The 19,516-nt window shown below is 45.8% G+C and overlaps 1 protein-coding gene across 8 annotated transcripts in view; it reads right to left on the bottom strand.

Moving 5' to 3' along the window:
• nhsa (Nance-Horan syndrome a (congenital cataracts and dental anomalies)) overlaps nt 1-19,516 on the bottom strand; it is a 642,544-nt gene that overhangs the window by 37,948 nt on the left and 585,080 nt on the right. For all 8 annotated transcript variants that reach the window (XM_072514152.1, XM_072514153.1, XM_072514154.1 and 5 more), the window contains one exon: nt 311-506. In XM_072514152.1, coding sequence (XP_072370253.1) covers nt 311-506 — 196 coding nt within the window. The remainder of the gene's footprint in view (nt 1-310; nt 507-19,516) is intronic.

Raw genomic sequence — 19,516 nt, 5'->3', positions numbered from 1 at the left:
CTTGATGAATGAAGCCAAATGTAATTCTGCTAAAGTATTTTTGTATTTTTATCTGTATTTTTCTCGAACTAATCAGAGAACCCTGCTGCAGAGTAAGGGTGAGAGTTTGAGGACATTGGATGAGCAAATGGCCATGCCACCACCACTGAATTAACCTGCAAGCAGCCACTAGCAAAATAGATCAACTTAATAAGATAATGGAAGTTTCATATCTCAGTGAAATTCCACCCCAGACTGAAACACTTTGCATTTACTCAACCTATGATCCAGCATAGATTTTTCTTATAAATATGAAGAGATGGAACTGTACCAGTCACATTGATGGGAATAACACAGGATGAAATAGCCTGAGCCTGCTGACGCATCTTCTGTTCTGGAGTTGGAAGAGGTAGATCTTTGCTCCAATTCGTTTGCCTATCTAGTGTTGTAGGGATGTTCGGTATCGGATTTTTAGGCCTCTGACCTAATGCGATCATATCACTGTCACCATCTGTAGGTGGAATGGACTGTAAAAGAGTATAACAATTTGAAAATGACTGCGTACCTGAATAACAGCAAGAATATGATGTGAAAGAACCAAGCTATGCACAACCGTCCCATGAAGATATGTTTGGCAAACCTGTCCTGCTTTCTTTGCAAGCGCATTATGCAATGGTGCAAATCACACTACATTTGACAAAATTCCCTTCTATCTCATTTTCTCCCCTCATTTCCTGAAGGAATGTCCACATTTTTGGGTGTGGTTCCACAGGTGCTTACGACCCTCTGGTACAATTGCCCATACTTCAAGGATGAAGAAATAATCAGAATCAAGAGCCTCATCAATCCCAAAGGGATTAAGCTGAACTTGATCCTGCCCTTACTGCTCTGCCAAATGTGACAATGGGCTTTGCTGGATAACTATCAAAAGTGGTAACCCCAGCCCAGAGGGACAAGCTTCAATTGTAGCTCCATTAATCCCAACCCATCTGATACCATTGCCTCAGCCGGGATCTTCCTGGTTTATATGGCAATGCTCTAACCGGCTCGTGCATTTACTAGCCAAACCAGTGGGGACAATATTGTAACGACAATGGCGCACAACCTGCTCGACTCTCTTCCAGGCCAAATGGAAAGGTTCACCACTTCTTCATGAAACAGCACTCCTTTAAATTGTAGCAAAGCACATAAAGCTAAAACTGAAACACACACACTTAGTGAATCTGCAGGTTAGTCAATGAGTGAAATGGTGAAAATGAGAAAGAAAGGTGAAAAAAATATTTTGACAGGTCCGCTGAATGAATATGCTGAAGGCTGCAATTAATATCGGTAACACACGACCGATAGATTTTGAGATAAATACCAGGCAAATCTAAAACCATTGGGGCCGATTGTGGTTTTGGTATTCTGATATTTTCAGTTTTTAGATCCACCGTATAAAGCAGAGGCCAAGGCCTGCTTACATTACAATAGCCTAAGCTAGTCATATTCAACAAATACTGGCTTGCTGCTCCATTTGTCAACTCTTGTACATACTATTTCTTACTTATTAACACTTATTATACCCGTAATATAATGTTACATCACTTCATTAACATACAAATCAACTACTTAGCGGTTCAAAAAAGTGTTCAATTTTTGAATGTGTTCGGTTTTCGAATGAATGTATAAAGAATACTGAAATGTAAATAAAGCTGATTTGATATCAATTTTGTTGCTTAGTTAAAAAGATTAAACAATGGAAATGATTTAAAGGTGTGTATTGCAATGTAACATTGGCTAAATTTTAATGGATTTTTCACCTATCAAGACAGCTTTATATAAAGCTAGTTTAGCTGGGTTAGCTCAATTGGCTGGGCAGCTAGTTTGTGATGCCACATCTTCATTTGCATCTCACTGTTGGGATGCAAATGAGGCTCACGCTGGCCTCTAGTGGATTTTCTGACCCGACATGGCAGGCACCAAAGGAAGATCTCGCTGTAAATTCACACTGGCATGAAACTGGGGCGGGATTCTCCACTATCTGGCGGGGCGGTCCGTACTGGCGCTGAGGAGTGGCGTGAACCACTCCGGCGTCAGGCCGTCCGGAAGGTGCGGAATCCTCCGCACATTCAGGGGCTAGGCCGGCGGCGGCGGGATTGGCGCCGCGCCAGCCGGCACCGAAGGACTTGGCGTCGCACCAACCGGTGCCGAAGGGCCTCCACTGGCCGGCGCGTGTTGGCACATGCGCATGTTGGCGCATGCGCGGGAGCGGCAGCGTTTGCTTGCGTCATCCCAGCGCATGCGCAGGGGGTTCGCCGCGCCGGCCATGGCGGACCGTTACACCGGCTGGCGCGGAGGGAAAGAGTGCCCCCACGGCACAGGCCGGCCCGCGGATAGGTGCTCCCCGATCGCGGGCCAGACCACCGGAGGGGCCCCCACCTGGGTCCAGATCCCCTCGCGCTCCCCCGACGACTCCGCAGGCCGCTCGCAGAGCCAGGTCCCGCCGGTACGGACCTGGCGTAATATACGCCGGTGGAACTAGCCGAAAACGGGTGGCCACTTGGCCCATCGTGGGCCGGAGAATCGCCGGGGGGGGGGGGGCTGTTAGCGGCCGCCGACTGGCGCGCCGCGATTCCCGCCCTCGCCAAATCCCCAGCGCCAGAGAACTTGGCAGCCGGCGGGGGCGGGATTCAAGCCACCCCCCGGCGATTCTCCGACCCGGTGGGGGGTCAGAGAATCTCACCCCTGGTGTTGTAAGACTTCTTACTGTGCTCACCCCAGTCCAACGACGGCACCTCCACATCATGGCTAACATTGACACTTTTAAAATAAACAATTTATGAATAAACAGGATGGTCTGCAATGGTGATGAAAGATAATTAGCCTCTCTCTATTTAAAGGTCTGCTATATGGAAGAGTTTAACTTGACCAAAAGATTACCCTCTTGACTACACTTCAAAAATACATCATTGGCAAGAAAAGGGTTATGATACATCCTGACGTTGTGAAAAGCGCTATATAAATGCACAATCATCAAGTGATAAAATAAATAATTTGATCTCACTAAGACTGAAATGGTGACCTCCTTTTATGGATGATGGGCCAGTTTCTACTCTAACTGCTGCCTTCCCTCAGCAACAGTTGACAGACACTCCTGTAAATGTTATTGCGCATCCAGGATCACTTAGATTGTACTGTATTCAAATTAAACAGAATTTATTGTACTGGCCCAAAGTCTGCTGCTAAAATAATGATGAGGCTGGTAGTGCTAACTGTCATTCATGTGCAAATGCTGCAGCAACTTTAGGCAGAAGCAGATGCGGCGCTCTGTTAGACGTTTTAGTTGCTGTGAAATGAAGAGTATAAAGTTCTTGTTCCTTTTCACCAAACACCATTTATTTCACTTCCACAGCCTCTGCACAAATCTCTTAACAACGCACCACCTGACAGAGGCCACCTGAAGCCCCTTTACATATGTGTCAATTAATGGATACTTAACATAAATGAGACAACTAATTGCAATGTCTCTTAACCCATTACTTAACAGTCTCCCCTCGGAGAAAAAAAAGAATTAGGTGAAAACAAAATTTCAAGAAACTCAAAAAAACACACATGGGACGCAATTCTCAGCTCCTGCGCCGGTTTGGAGAATCGCCTGGGTCGCCAAATTTTCCCGCCACGCCGGTCCGGCGCCCTCCCGCGATTCACGGAAGCGGCCTGATCGGCACAATCGCGTTTTGCGCGGCGCGGTCCAGTGAATCGCCCGAGACAGCCAAAATGGCGATTCACCGGTACCCCCGCGATTCTCAGTGCCGGATGGGCCGAGCGCCCTGCCGAAAACGGCGGGTTCCCCCCGGCGCCGTCCACACCTGGTCCACCCCTGCACTGGGGGGGGCTCAAATGGGGTCTGGCCCGCGATCGGTGCCCACCGATCGTGGGGCCGGCCTCTCTGAAGGAGGACCTCCTTTCTTCCGCAGCCCCGCAAGATCTGTCAGACATCTTCTTGCGGGGCGGACTCGGAGAGGACGGCAACCACGCATGCGCGGGTTGATGCCGGCCAACCCGCGCATGCGCGGGTGACGCCAGTTATGCGGTGCCGGCCGCGTCATGTATGCGGCGCCGCCTTTACATGGCGCCAAGGCCTTGCGCGCGTAAATGACACGGCGCCGCTCCTAGCCCATTATCGGGCCCTGAATCGGTCGGGATAGGGGCCGTTTCGCGCCGTCGTGAACCTCGACGGCGTTCACAACGGCGCAAACACTCTGCCTCCATTTCGGAGAATCCCGCCCATGATGTCCCACCCCCTTTTTTTTGTTTGGACGAGAAAGAAAAAAAAAGTCACAGAAACAAGCGCCCTTCATTAACAATATCCAAAAGTTTCTGTGAACTCGCCCCTCTTTTCGTAAAACAGTCTGACAGTTGATAGCTCCTGTCGACCCATTTAATTTTTGGTATTTCCCCTCTGTCCAACATCTGCTTCAAACTTGCGATGTCTATCCGTAACCTCTTTCTATTGCCACTTTAAATAGAGTGCACATTTTCCCACAGGGATTTATTGTCAATGTGAGTCAATAGGTATATTACCCAAATCCCCTAATCCCAAAATTTCTGTCAATATCATACTTATATAAAAAACCATATCCACCGCCTCTACAAGGCTTAATGTCTCAGCAGCCAAAGTGCTTTTTACCACTCTCCTTATTTTCTTTGTTTCCCACACAAGTGGGCAACATTTATCATTGTTCCCCAAAAGGAAAATTATAAAACCTCCTGCGCTTGAAACCCCATCACATAAATTTGAGTAGGACGCATCATTATAAACTATGAGTTTCAAGTGCTTAAGGTCACTTCAAACCGGGAACTTCAAAATACACTCCTGCATTTTTAGTTTGGCCAACGCTTTATTTGCTCTTATTATGTCTTCTACTTTGGGATCATTCATTTTTGTACTCAACTCTAAGATATCAAAACTCACGTCCGGTCTAGCTGTCTACCTAACCAGTTCAGTTGCCCAATTAAACTTCGCAGTTGCTCTTTTTCTATCTTTGAAACTATTGCGTCTTTTTGTGAAACTCGGCCACGACTAATTGCTATTGGGGTGATGCTTTCCAAATAAGATTGCTGACGTAAAGTTGCCCCAAACTTAGTCTGTCCAATTTTCAGTCCAATATATTTAAATGCACCGGAAACCTGACTTCCAACCCCGAATTCTTTCCTCAAACCAGAGACTACGATAGCTTCAAAATCACTAATCCCACCCCACAAAAAATCATCGACATGCATCATAAAAATGCCAGAAAGATTTCCTTTATAGTGCCAGTAAAACATTGCAGGATCTGCTTTCAACTGGCAACAGCCTAACTTTAACAAAACTGACCTGACCGAAAAATACCAGACTCTAGATGCATCATTTAATCCATATACACATTTGTTCAACTTCCAGAGTACCCCTACTGTGTTAGCTGCTTCTTTAGGAGGACGGAGAAAAATGTCTCTCTGGAGCTGATGCCCCTGCAAAAAGGCAGCTTTTATATCTATAGATTTGCATTCCCATACCTTTGTGGCTAATAGAGCCAAGAAGATCTTTAAAATAACCTTTCCTGCCGTAGGTGAATCTACCCTTAAATCCTGATCTTCTAAGTTTTCTTCAAATCCCCTTGCCACGAGCCTGGCCTTTGCCTTATAAGTTCCATCCGGAAGAACCTTTTCCATGCAAATCCATCCGTGGGATAGAGCTCTTTGTCCCCTATCCGGTACTTCCGTGTATACCCCAAATTCACTCCAACTATGCAATTCTTGCTGTTTAGCTTCTTTAATAACTTTTTCATCTAATTTATTTGAAGCCACCAAAATCTCACGTGCATGTGGGCTTCTACTCCTATTAGTATTCGTAGTCTTACTCATGTTCCGAGATCTTGACGTCCCCTCTCCCGCCTGGTATCTCGTTCTGTACTGCTACTGCTTGATCTTTTCCTTCTGCTGTGGGATGTCCTTTCAATAGTTCGCGACCTTTTCCTGCGGACCTGTTCACTATCCGATGTACTATCTGAACTGGCACTGCGTTTCTGTGCCCTCCATTTTTGAACTTCGTTTTCCCAATCCATTGTCTTGACTCCTTCCCCTGAATGCTGTACATTCAACCAATGTTTATACTTTCCAGTGGCCTTCCCTTCTCTACTAATAACAGTTGCATCCTTCCATTGACTAGACCCTTCAGGCAAGTGTCGTCTTTTAAAATTTTTCCCACTTCAAGACTGTGAAGAAAACAACTTTACAACTCTGTTTCGAAATAAATAACTTTGTCTTTATTGACCAAAGTCTGCATGCAGATGGCTACAGGTTAGAGAGAGAGAGAGCTGTTAAGGTAAACCTGCTCATTCTTTCTCAAGCTCGCAAAGACATGAAGAAAACGTTCAATATTTATACAAAAGCTGTATCATTTTACAAAAACAGACCTTGTTCAAAAATGTCAATACAGTCATAACTTCTGATCAAACATGTTGTCATGGAAAGACCCTGACTCGGCTTATTTGCAGTATTTTGTCTTTAGAGGATTTAAGACGTGGTCCTATTTTGTTTTTCACCTCTGCCCTCATGATGCCTTGACGCAGATGGACCTAGGTCATGAGGAGGTTGTGTTATTAGGACATTCCTAGATCGTGGCTTTGTTATCAGGTTTTACTAAGGTCAGGCACTATTTTCCCTCTTCTGGCCTTGTATGATACGATTATGTGGATTCTTAGCTTTGTCTAGTTTGTCAGGATCTGATCTTGGCACTTAGCTGACACAGCTGTCTTACACTTGGTTACATAAGTTGGCTATTTTTCCCATCATGCTATTGCTGAGTTTGTACACTTTCACATTCCCTCCTGTTGTCCCATCAGGACAACCACTCAATTTGTTCAAATAGGGATATTCAGGGGACGGGTGTAAATACATTGACACAAGCATCCAAGCAATCCTATTGCTAATAGTAATAATAGTAATAATATGAAGGCCTTAAAGATCCAATCGAGCAATCCATGTCCCAGCCAACCTAACCAACCTGGTGGGTTATAATTGTGAAATTCTTGGCCAATTTCTTGAAGTTGATCCGCCTGTCTTCTTATATGGTCAGCTAGGTTGGTAATATTTTCAGAGGCATCTGGGATATAAGTACAATATGTCACTTTTGTACCAACTTTTGGCAGTTGCCCTTTCGGAAAAATGGCCTGTTTTAATTCACCAGAAGTGTTGTGTTCCTCCACAGTAACCCTGTCTATATCAGTTAATTGGTCCTCATAGTTCTGTAACACATGCGTACCAGGTGACTCTGCTTCCTCGTCATGTCTGTCTGCTCTGTCTAAATTTGTAATCTGTACCCATTATCCTTGATGAATGTACCCTAACAGTTTGATTACCATGTTGCAAAATAATTGTTTTGCCATCTATGCCTATGATCTTCCCTGGGCCTTTCCATTCATTAGAATTGTCTCTCTTATAATATACCATGCCTCCTTGCTGAAAAACGGCATCTGATGGCCGCACGTTATGTCTTAAAGCTCTGCGAATTCTTTCAGAGACTTCTGCTTCCAAAAAAGCTTTTCTACTGCTATGTAATGCATTTAAATGTTCAGCAAAACCAGAGCTAATTGTAGTCCCCTCCCAAGCTAGAGGCTGGTCATCCAAAATGGGCGGAATTTTAGGATTTCTACCAAACACTAATTGATAAGGACTATAGCCCCCAACCATCTGCAATGAATCCTTTGCATGTACTGCCCATGCTAAAGCTGAATTTAGCCTGCAATTTGGTCGATCTGCCAAAATTTTCCGAAGCATGTCATCGATGACAGCATGGTTTCTTTCACAGACACCATTATTAAATGGGCTTTCTGCAGCCGTATTCATAACTCTGATATTCATGTTTTCACACATATCCCTAAACTCATCATTAGCAAATTCTGCCCCATTGTCCGTAAGGAATTTTGCCGGTGGACCCATTCCTGTCCCTATCCATTTTTCCACGATTTGATCCAGAATTACTTCTTTTCTTTACTTCGTACAATCGTTGATTGACTAAATCTGGTTGCTAAATCTACAAAATGCAAAATAAATATATTATTTGCTTTATCTTAAGATCCATGGCCACAATGTCGTTAAAATCCCTGGCCAAAGGTAGGGTTACTATCGGTCGTGCTGGTGTCCTTCTGTACTTCCTTCTGTACTTCTGTACTATACTAACCTGTTCTATCAGTTTAGTATAGTCGTCATCCCTTACCCCTGCATCCTTTAATACATTTTTCAGCCTCCAAGGAGACGGATGTGCAAATTGCCTATGTAGTTTTAATACCACAAGCTTTTTATCAGCTAAAGTCCCATTTTCAACTGCCATTAACACATCCTTAACCACTCTACTTGAAAAATTATTTGTCAGTAATGGAATACAATAGTGTCCCGACTGTGTAAATTGTAAGTCCACAGTTTTTCCAAAAACTGTTGCCGTAACCTGTTCCATGTCCAGTTTCATGTGTGCTTTCTTCATCGATGGTCTGTTCAGAAGCAAAGGTATCTCACTTGATACAACATCTGTGCTAATGAAATGATTCACTCCGACAATATTGCAAGGGATCACCACTCTTTTCAGCGACTTCAGAGTATTATCATCCCCAAACCTGAAACTTGTGGAACTTTCAAATTCCTTAACCTTGTTAAAGTTCTTGTTCCTTTTCACCAAACACCATTTATTTCACTTCCACAGCCTCTGCGCAAAACTCTTAACACACCACCTGACAAGAGGCCATCTGAAGCCCCTTTACATATCAGTGTCAATTAATGGATACTTAACATAAATGAGACAATTAATTGCAACGCCACTTAACCCATTACTTAACACGCTCCACTGTAAACTTTGTAAAATAGCATCTTGCTGTCTGGCAATGGATACAAAATAAATCCACCACAGAAAGTTAAGCCAAGTCGTTTTAAGGGTAAGCACTTTTTTTTTTAGTAATGTAGTAACTGATTACTGCCCATCAACCTCTCTGGCACTGAAAAGAAATTATTATAAATGCTGAGCTTCATTATTTCAAGCTTAATTGTTGTTGGGGATTTAAAAAAACAGATTTAAATTAATTTTTTCTTCTCTGTCTCTCTCTTCTTGCTCTCTCCTAATCCAATTATTTTTCTATACCTTATTTGACATCATGGATTCCTACAGTGGAGAAGGAGGCAATTCAGCCCATCAAGTCTGCACTGATTATCCAAAAGAGCACCATAACTAGGCCCAAACCCCCATTCTATCCCCTTAACCCTACCTAACCTTTGGACACTTAAGAGGGATTTTAGCATGGACAATCCACCTAACCTGCACATCTTTGGATTGTGGAAGGAAACCAGAGCACCCGGAGGAAACCAATGCAGACACGGGGAGAAAGTGCAAACTCCACACAGTCACCCGAGGTCAGAATTGAACCCGGTCCCTGGCGTTGTAAGGCAGCAGTGCTAACCACTGTGCCATCCATGGAATTCATTCACTTTAACTTGCACTTCTTTCTTGTTGCTAATTTCACAATACTTCAATCCGATTGGTTGAAGAGATACACGCAACTTACCCTGTTCACTCAGATCCCAGATGCCCCATGGAGGGCATTATGTCAGGATTTACTATTCTTGACATGGGAGCCTATCCTCTAGTTGAAGAGCTGTTGAGAAAACCTGCTCTGTTTCTAAGGGGAACGGCTGACCACTCTGGCCTTCCCTGGGATTTAGGATGCCAGTGGTGGAAATCCCACCAATGGAGAGTGGGAGCAGTGGCTGCTGTGCAGATAATGCCGCACAGACTTCATCAGGGATCATTGCTGGATCCTGGACTCGGGTGATTTAGGGCAAGATGAGGGTCGCAGGGAGGGGGTCATGGGAGAGGGAGGACAAGAAGATTGGAGGCAAGGACAGGGCCTGGGACTTTCAGCCCATCAAGTCTGCACCAACTATCCAAAAGAGCAGCCCTGCCCCTGAAGCTGGGTCCCTCGATCGGGCACAGAGTGATTGCAATGAGGAACACCCCCGGTAGGCCACTGAAAACCCAACAGGGTTTGCTGGGTGACTTTTGGAGGCATGGGAAAGACATATGACTCCCACTTAATCACTGAAACACCAGTAAATTCTGGTGGGCTCAGCAGGGATTATTGCTATCAATTGGCTCACTAATTAACTTTACTGATATCCCACCGTGAAAAGTGTGATTTTTCCACCTGGGCCCATTCCTGTCTTCGACCTCATCATAGAGGTTATCCCACTGCTGGATGACTGATGCTCAATGTTTCCATAAATAGGTGTGCAAATCCGCCATGTCTCCCGCTGTGGTGGTCTGGATTAAATTGCGCTCCACATGTCTAACTAACAGTACACATCCGTCGTTGTCTACATAAGGAATTTTGGTCCATTCTTTTTCAGATTAATATCATTTTGCAAGATTAATATCATTTTTTGTTAGAAAACTAGCAGTAAAGTAGTTAAAATATTACTGAAAGAAATACTCAATAATAAAACTATCTTTTGGAAAACTAAGTTTTAAATTAATATCTGCAAAAGTCATGTGCATTGAGCATTTCATTTAGAAAACAATGACACATATTTTCATTTGTCCCACTCTTCGAATAAATTCTGTATGGTGAATTAAATGCTAGATTCCTCATTAATGGTTTATTTCAATTCCTCCTGTGTATTATAACAGGAATGAACAAGTAACTCACAATCTTTATTATTGTCACAAGTAGGCTTACATTAACACTGCATGACGTTACTGTGAAAAGCCCCTAGTTGCCACATTCCGGCGCCTGTTTGGGTATACTGAGGGGGAATTCAGAATGTCCAATTTGGATATCAGCTGCATTGATTTGACATGAATGAACCTGAAAGCATCAGGTTTGGAGACAAATGTCCTGAAGCGCCTGACACTGAAGCATATGTCTGTGAAATCTCTATACATTTAACAAAAGGTCCCTAATGACTTATAAGGAAGCCTGTTCTTTAATGAATAGTTTTGCAATCCAATTCTTACTACTGTAAATGCCAGGGTCTTAACTGTCCATCAAACTACTGGTACAAAGCCAGTATAAATATCACTTTACAAACTCTTGGAAAACAAAACTAACTTTAGAAAATTAGTGCCCTCTCCTCTCACAACACAGATTGGTTACATTAATGCATATCTTAGGTTTACTCCTGTGAAGTATGCTGAGTAGGCATAAACATTGTAAGAAAATTAGTCATATGAAGTGCCTAAAATGAGTGAACCATACAGATAGATACACTGTGGTCAAACTTTATATTCCAAGTGCTCTCAAGTAATGTAGGACACTGGAAACTTGAAGTGAGCAGTTCTTCACTTGGACCCAACTGAACAATTGGACACAATTGTTCCAGGTTTGTGCTCATCCTTTGCAAACCAACACCTCCACAACATGGAGAATGAACCACTTACTTCACATGTTCCACCTTTGATCTGACACACCCTGACTCACCACCTGCTTGCTGTGTGCTTTTCCTCAGCAAGCCTCACTTCTTCTCCTCCCATTATGCTCTCTTTTGTGCTCGACAATCCTGGCAAACGTTTATCTTTAACAGGACGAGACCGATGGAATGATGAAAAGTTCTTTGGTCACAGCACAACTGACAACCCTGCTGTGGAACATAAGTGGTGTTTACCCACATTCCTTCCTCAGTCAGGAGTTTGCCCTTGTGACGAGCGCGAGAGCTGTCCAGGATTCATGCTTAATGCACTGTCATCACTATAGTGACCAGTTTTTTTTTGTGTGAAGGCTGCTATTTTCTTCTTTGGCAAAGCTCTTCGAGGGGTGCATATTAAGGATGCCGTGGGGAGCAATTAGCTATAGCCTGGATTTTCAAACACGTTTATCTTCTTTCATAAATGTTTCATTCTGCAGTGAGACAGAGAGAGTCTGTTTTGTCAAGATAAACTATTCTTTCTACAGAGCCTGTAAAATAATCAATGTAGTTCCAAATGAAACTAAATTCAGGTATCTACAATGAGTCCTCTGTTGACCTTATATCTAAAGCTTTACTGCTGCTTCCATTTGGTATACACATCACAAAACAGTGCATGAGGAAACAGCTAGCTTTAAGATTACATAAGTGATTAACCATTGATTTATTCTCGTGGTTAATTTCCTTCAATCCCATTGACCAAAAGGGTAGAACCCTTATCACGTCTCCACAGAAAACATGTCTAAACCTGTTTTGAACCAGAACCAAGGTATCTCCGTGCAGCAAAAATGAGCTTCAGAGTATCAGTTTCTCCACGTCCGACAGAATAATCTTTCATTTGGAAAGGTTTGTTTTATCATTTTTTTGTTTGCACTGTTGGTGGTTAGGTACAATTTAAGCTGACAAATGTGGCCTGAATATCAAATCTTAAAGGAAAGAACGATCTGCTCAACATTCCAAGCAGGTCATTCAAATGTTATTATTGTGTAAAGCTATGAAAAACTGTCTATGTGTACCATAATTTATGTTTGTATGCATGATGAATTTATGTTTCTGCCTTCTTTCAGTCTTCAATGCTGTGTGGCAATTCTTTCAAGGTATTTGAACTCACTGCCTGAAGTGCTTCTCAACACTTTTTACTGATTGCTATTAATAAGAAACAAAAATTAAGCAAAGTTTGAGGCACTGTGAGTTTAATCATTCCAGAAGATTCCATCACAGCAAAGAAGCCAGAAAATGGACAGAAAACCAATTCTTCATGGAAAAATCCCACTCCAGCACAAAAGTCCGTTTTATCTGTACAAATTGTGACCCTACTTCTTCTTGCCATCAATTGCCTAAGGAAGCACCGGTAAGAGAATTTGTCTCATCACTTTTTAGTAATCTCCATTTTTATTCCTGAATGCAGAAAGTGAGTTGTTGAAGATTTGAGTTGAGAGTGAAAACATTTTATGAAGTTCCTTCCAGCATTGGAGACTGATATAATAAAGCAGACATCTTGGCCCGATCTATAATGCAACAACTGCCTCTGATTCAAAAACATATATTTCTGCTGATGGAGAGACAGGAAGAGAGAAGATTGAGATCTCTCAAACATATACTGAACCACTTGGGTTGCTTGTAGGATTCTGCAAAATTCGTATTAGTCATGGATGAAAGGCTTAATGAATCCAAAGAGAAATGGGGAGTGATTTCTTATTGCCAAGCAGTCATGATCTTATTTGAAGTTTGTTAAATAACCCAATGACCAATGGATATAGATATAAACGTAAGCAAACAATGTAACCTTCCGATCAGAGGGGTGAAATTTAACGCTTACTGCCTGAACTTGAAAATACAATTATTGCAGGTACACATCTGGTCACTTCTGTAATCCTAAAGGTAACATAAACTACAGGCCATGAGCATAATAATATTTAACTTTTCTATGCAGTCTATTGTTCGACAGTTGCCTCAGTAGAAGTATGAATTCAGACCCTTCAAACAGTTCAAACAGTGGGACCAGTTTAGCACAGTGGGCTAAACAGCTGGCTTGTAATGCAGAACAAGACCAACAGCACGGGTTCAATTCCCGTACCGGCCTCCCCGAACAGGCGCCGGAATGTGGCGACTAGGGGCTTTTCACAACAACTTCATTGAAACCTACTTGTGACAATAAGTGATTATTATTAAGGGGCTGGTTGAGCACAGTGGGCTAAACAGCTAGCTTGCAATGCAGAACAAGGCAGCAGCGCGAGTTCAATTCCCGTACCGGCCTCCCCGAACAGGCGCCGGAATGTGGCGACTAGGGGCTTTTCACAGTAACTTCATTAAAGCCAACTTGTGAGAATAAGCGATTATTATTATTATTATTATAATTTTAAACTGGGCATACGTGTACAGATTTGAAATGTCAGAGGACACAATTGTCCGGAAAGACTTTGAAGTGTGATAGCGAGTGGGAACTGCCACGGGCTTCTGGGCACTCGGCGCGGTGAGGCCAGCAACGCAATACAACGTTAATTGGTCCACTTAACGAGGCCCCATGGGCTTCGCACTGCAAATGAAGGCTCACCAGTCGATTCGCCAGGACCGTGCTCGCCAACCCCCTGCTAGCAAAGGTTGAGGAGCACTTAAACAGCACTTGCACAGCCAACACCACTCAGCTCGCAGCCATGGCGCCGAGACGGCCGGCCCCAAGGTTTGGAGACACGGACTTGGGGAGGCTTCTCGATGACGTAGAACATAGAGCGGACAGGAGGGACATCCTGTTCCCCCGAGGGTCCCAGAGGGTGAGCCACAGGGCAGCCTGGGATGAGGTACAGCGGCCGTCAGCTCGGGAAGCGTGACCAGGACGACTGTCCTCCAGTGCCGCAAGAATGTCAACGATCTACACCGGGCCGCATGTGTGAGTTGACACCCCCGCCAAAACCTTTCCACCCCCACATGACCAATCTCACCAACCTTCAATTTGTCCCCCCCCAACCCATCCTTCTCCCCCACTTCACCGCCCTCTTCGCCCAAACCTTCCTTCACAACACCCCCCTACCACACACCACTGTGAACTGCATGTGGGGCTAATGTTGCCCTGTTTGTCTCCGCAGTAGAAGCTATCCCACAATCGTCGGGAGAGAGCCCCAACTGGTGGAGGGGTGCTGGACATAAGAATTCTCACGACCTTTGAGGAACGGGCCCTGGAGCTTACGGGGTGGCCGAGGACAAGAGCGGTGACCAATGTGGCCATAGAGGTGAGAATCCACCATGCCCCACCCGGAGGCCCTGTCAAACGCGAGTTGTTAATGCCTTACTGACTGACACATCCCTCCCACTGACCACATGTCCATTCTCCCGCAGGTCCTCCAGCCGATGGCTTCGGACCATCCGGGATGGCCCCCTCCCCTGCCTCCCATGAGACCACATCATAGGAGAGCTCCGAGGATGCCACATTCGACGTGTCACAGCTGTCATCCCCACCCTCCACCAGCGCAGAGACACGCACCTCGGTGGGCAACATTAGTGGACAGGCTTCTGGGGCACATTCTGGTGAGCACCACACAGTTGCTGAAGTACATCAGGTGGAGGCAGGATCCCCCAGGCGAGACAGCAGTCAGGGCTGCTGGATCCCTGGTCCCGGACAGAGGCTGAGCCTATGGAACATGCTATCCCGGTGCTGATGGAGACGTTAGGGAGCGTCCGGGACATTTAGAGGGCGATGTCAGCGCCACTCCAGCAGGTCCATAGCCGATTGGAGGAGTCCCAGACCCTCACCACAACCAGTATTACGCATCTGGCTCTTTGTTTCACGATGCGTGCCCACCAGCAATCCCATGTCCCATTCCCCCAGACATGGTCCCTCGCCCTGGCGCCCCTCACCCTACACACCCTGCCCACGCACACCTGGTCGGGGATATGTGCCCATCCCCTGGGTGGTCAAAGGTTACCGCTGTGTCTGTGGTGCTGCCTCCCACAATGTTCAACCACAGTGTTAATGCACCAAGGTGTGATTGGGATGCCAGGCAATGAGTCCACCATGTTACATGGCCCACCCAACCATGGGGTTCCACTTGGGATGTGTGAAGGGCTCACTTAACCACGATTATCAATTCCCATTAGCAATAGCCTTCAGCCGCAAGGCCAGAGGCCTCTGCCGTAAGTGGGAGTTTTAGGTGATCGTTGAGCAAACAGGCAGAGATTAGGATTTCCCCTAGAACAGGAACACACGGTCCAGGGTTCGCATGAAGGACCCATGCATGATCAACCCCCTGCCCTCATCAGCATACCCCCACCAGTGGAACCCCCCAGCCCCGACCGGGGCTGCACCCCCCCCTGTCTGTTGCCCCCCCCCCCCCCCCCCAGCATAGGGGCAGCATGCTCAGTGCCCCGGCGCCTTGTGAGCAAAGATGGCTGCTCACATGCTTGGCTTCCCGCAGCAGCCCATCTGCCAGGTTCACGGTTCTCAGAAGCAGTACTAATTGGCATTTGCTGGGGAGGTGGCTGGATCGCGGAAGGCCGTTGACTATGTCGTGGCTTCCAGTAATTGTATGGAAATAGGGCTTAAGTGGTGATAATTGGTTTTTCGCCCACTACGGCAGGATCCCGATTTCACCTACTAGAGCGGGCTGGTTGCATCGCAAACAGGTTTCTGCCCGGCACGGTTCTCGTTTCTGGCCTCTCCCGCTATTCACCGGCCTCCTTTTGCTCTCCCAAGAACGAAACGAGGCGGAGAATCGCGCCCATAGAGTTTTACAGCGCAGTATGAGGCCCTTCAGCCCATCGGATGGGACTCTCCGGCTGTGCCCACCCGGTGACCGGAGAATCCCGGCCGAGGTCAATGGACTCTGTCCGTGGCAATCGTGTGGCAGGCAGGGTGAGGCGGAGAATTCAGCCCAGTACCGGCCATCTAGCTCCTATGTATTCTCATCCAAATTTCTGTAAAAGATCTTTTAAATTGAAAGCAAAATGTCACAGGATGCATTACTGAGTAATATAGATCCTCAAATGAATCCCTGGTGGGTGCTAAATGAGCTGTTCTTAGCTGTCATGGTGGTGGGGCTATTCCAATCAGTCTCAGGAACCCTGGGTTGGAGTGGCAAAGTGTATTTGTCAGGATGGCACAGTGGTTAGCACTGCTGGCGCAAGGACCCATTTCAATTCCAGCCTCGGGTGACCGTTTGGAGTTTGTATGTTCTCCCCGTGTCTACGTGAGTTTCCTTTGGGTGCTCCAGTTTCCTCCCACAGTCCAAAGATGTGCAGGTTAGGTTGATTGGCCATGATAAATTGCCCCTTAGTGCCCAAGGATGTGTAGGGGTTAGATGGGGTTATGGGGATGGGTGGGGGCGTGGACCTAGGTCGGGTGCTGTTTCAGAGGGTCGGTGTCACACTCAATAGCAGAATGGGCTCCTTCTGCACTGTAGGAATTCTACAGACCCCTTCATCTTCGATCTTTTTTACTGTTCCAATGAAGCTCAACCCAAGCTCCAGGAACTCATTTTTCCATTAGGCATTTTGCAACCTTCCAGACTCAACACAGAGTTCAAACGTTTCATATCAGAACCACCAGTTGTATACTCCAGGACAACATGGTATTGGTTTAGGTTCTACTATAACCATTTACACCTCCTCTGTACTCATCTTCTGTTTTTTAATTGACCCATTACCGATATCTTTGCTTCTCACTATCATCCTCTTTGTCATTTAATCACTCCTATGCTCCACCAATCACAACCTTTGTTCTTTCTATCAATCCCACATCCTGGCCGGGATTCTCCAACCCCGCGCCGGGTCGGAGAATCCCCGGGGGAGGGGCACGAGAATACTGCCACGCCGCCCCAACTCACCGATTCTCCGGGGCCGATTTTCGGGCTCCCACGGGATCGCCGCCGCGCTGGTTGGGGGCCGTTGAAAGCGCCACCGCCCCCCCCCCCCCCCCCCCCGGCGATTTCCGGGCCTCGACGGGCCGAGTGCCCGCCGAGTTCGGCTGAGTCCCGCCGGTGTGGGTTACGTATGGTCCCACACGGCGGGACCTCCGAGTTCTGTTTGCGGGGGCCGTCCTGATTGCGGGGGGGGGGGGGGGATGCGACCTGGGGTGGGGGCTCCACAGTGGTCTAGCCAGCGATCGGGGCCTACCGATTGGTGGGCAGGCTATTTCCGTGGGGGCCTATGTTCCTCTGCACCGGGCCCCTGTAGGGCTCCGCCATATCGCCCGGGGGCCGGCGCGGAGACAGGAACCCTCGTGCATACGCAAACTCGCGCCAGCTTTCGGACGCTGGAGCTGCGGAGACCACTCTGGCGCCATACTAGCTCCCTAAGAAGGGGTGGATAGCAGCCAGGTGAGGCCGCTTGACGCCGGAGTGGCTCACGTCACTTTTCACGCCGGCGTCAGAACTTGGCAGCAGGATTGGAGAATCCCTGCCCCTGGCTTTGTACTTGCTTTAAAGAAAACAACTATTAAATTCCCAGTTTCTACCATTTCTGATGAAAGGTTAATGACCTGTAAGCCCCCTCTACAAATGCTGCCTGACCTGCCGAGAGTTTCCAGCAATTTTAATTTTAATTTCAAATTTCAGCTGTCTGCAATATTTTGCTTTGATTAATGGCCACGAGGTTGAGATAGCAGAGATTTGCCGGCATCCAACGAATTTGTACCTAAGGAAGACTCACCACCTCCGGAGGAGCAAATATTGAACAGAAAAAGTGAAAAAAAGTCCACCGATAATGTGTATTTGCATTAGGGCTAAGTTCCATTTAATTTCTTGAATTCTTTTTCCATTTAGGCACTTTGCATATCTAGGGATATATTTTGCTTTCCTCCTTTCTGCCACTACAGAAGGGGTTAGAGTTTCAAGCATTGCTGTTGATGTTATGCCTTCAATGATATGCCTACCATGATTTAAAAAGGGGTCAAAAATGTCAAACTGGGAACTTGCATGAATTTAACTTTTGGTCCGAATATGTGTAAATGACAAAAATAGGTTTTGCGGACAATCAGGTGATATAGTTAACTAGCATGATCCATTTCCATCTGGGAGAACTAGTCAATGGGCAGGCGGATTCGGGGTAGATTCCCGAATTACACCCGCCCAACTTTATTCTTCATTTGGGGCAAGGGTGTGTAAAATCAAAGCAAAATACTGCAGATGCTGGAAATCTGAAATAAAAACAGAAAATGCTGGATAAACTCAGCAGGCCCATTGATTTTAAGGTGTGCCTTAAGGGAGGAGAGCGTGGTTCAGAGATAGGGAGGGTTAGAGTTGGGGCAGCTGAAGGCACGGCTGCCAACGATGGAGTGATGAAAATCAAGGAGAAGTACAGAGATCTCAATTCACTGACAATCACTTGCCAGCACAGATCTCAGGACCAGTGCTGGAAGAATGCTTCCCAACAAAGTCTGTACGGTCCCACTGGTGAAATTAGACAAGCTATTCCTGGTTGCAGTACAAATAGAATAATTCTCCAAGGCTGCTTAGGAACAATACAGGAAAAGGAACTTGGAGCACTCCGTCACAAAGTGCATGGAGGTGTCACAATGCCATGCCATGTTAAACATATTTCCCATGTACCGCTTCATCAAATGTTAAAATAGCCTCAAGTTTACAGCAATTATTGCTTAATTATTATAAAAAACCTTGGGATCAAATGCAGCATTCAAACATGCACCCCAAAAATGGGAGTTAAATTACATGTTCAACGCTTTTCCGTTGGCAGAAAAGGGTATATACAGGCATCAAGAGAAAAACATGTTGCTTGATACCCATGACATCTGTTTAGCTTTGGCTCCTGGCTGGTGTGCTGCAGGGGATTGATATTCCCTTTCATCCTCTTTCAGGGAGCAGCCTTCCTGCAGCTGTTCTCGACAGTCACGAGGAAATGTCTTTTTAATGCTAATATTATGCAGCATAGAACACGCACAATTATCCTACCACCTAGCTCCTATTGATGTGGCAATATCATCTGATGTAGTCAAAAAATAAAAGTCCAAAACTGTGATTTTACATTGTGTCAGGTTTGTAGGCTTTTACAAGGGATTCCACAGATGTAGCAGCCATATTGGACTGGATAAACCCTGTTCCCCAAAATATCAAGCTTCGATTCT

This window comes from Scyliorhinus torazame, chromosome 8 (assembly GCF_047496885.1).
Source record: "Scyliorhinus torazame isolate Kashiwa2021f chromosome 8, sScyTor2.1, whole genome shotgun sequence".
In the NCBI taxonomy this organism is placed as follows: Eukaryota; Metazoa; Chordata; class Chondrichthyes; order Carcharhiniformes; family Scyliorhinidae; genus Scyliorhinus; species Scyliorhinus torazame.
This window is presented reverse-complemented; position numbering and strand designations above follow the sequence as displayed.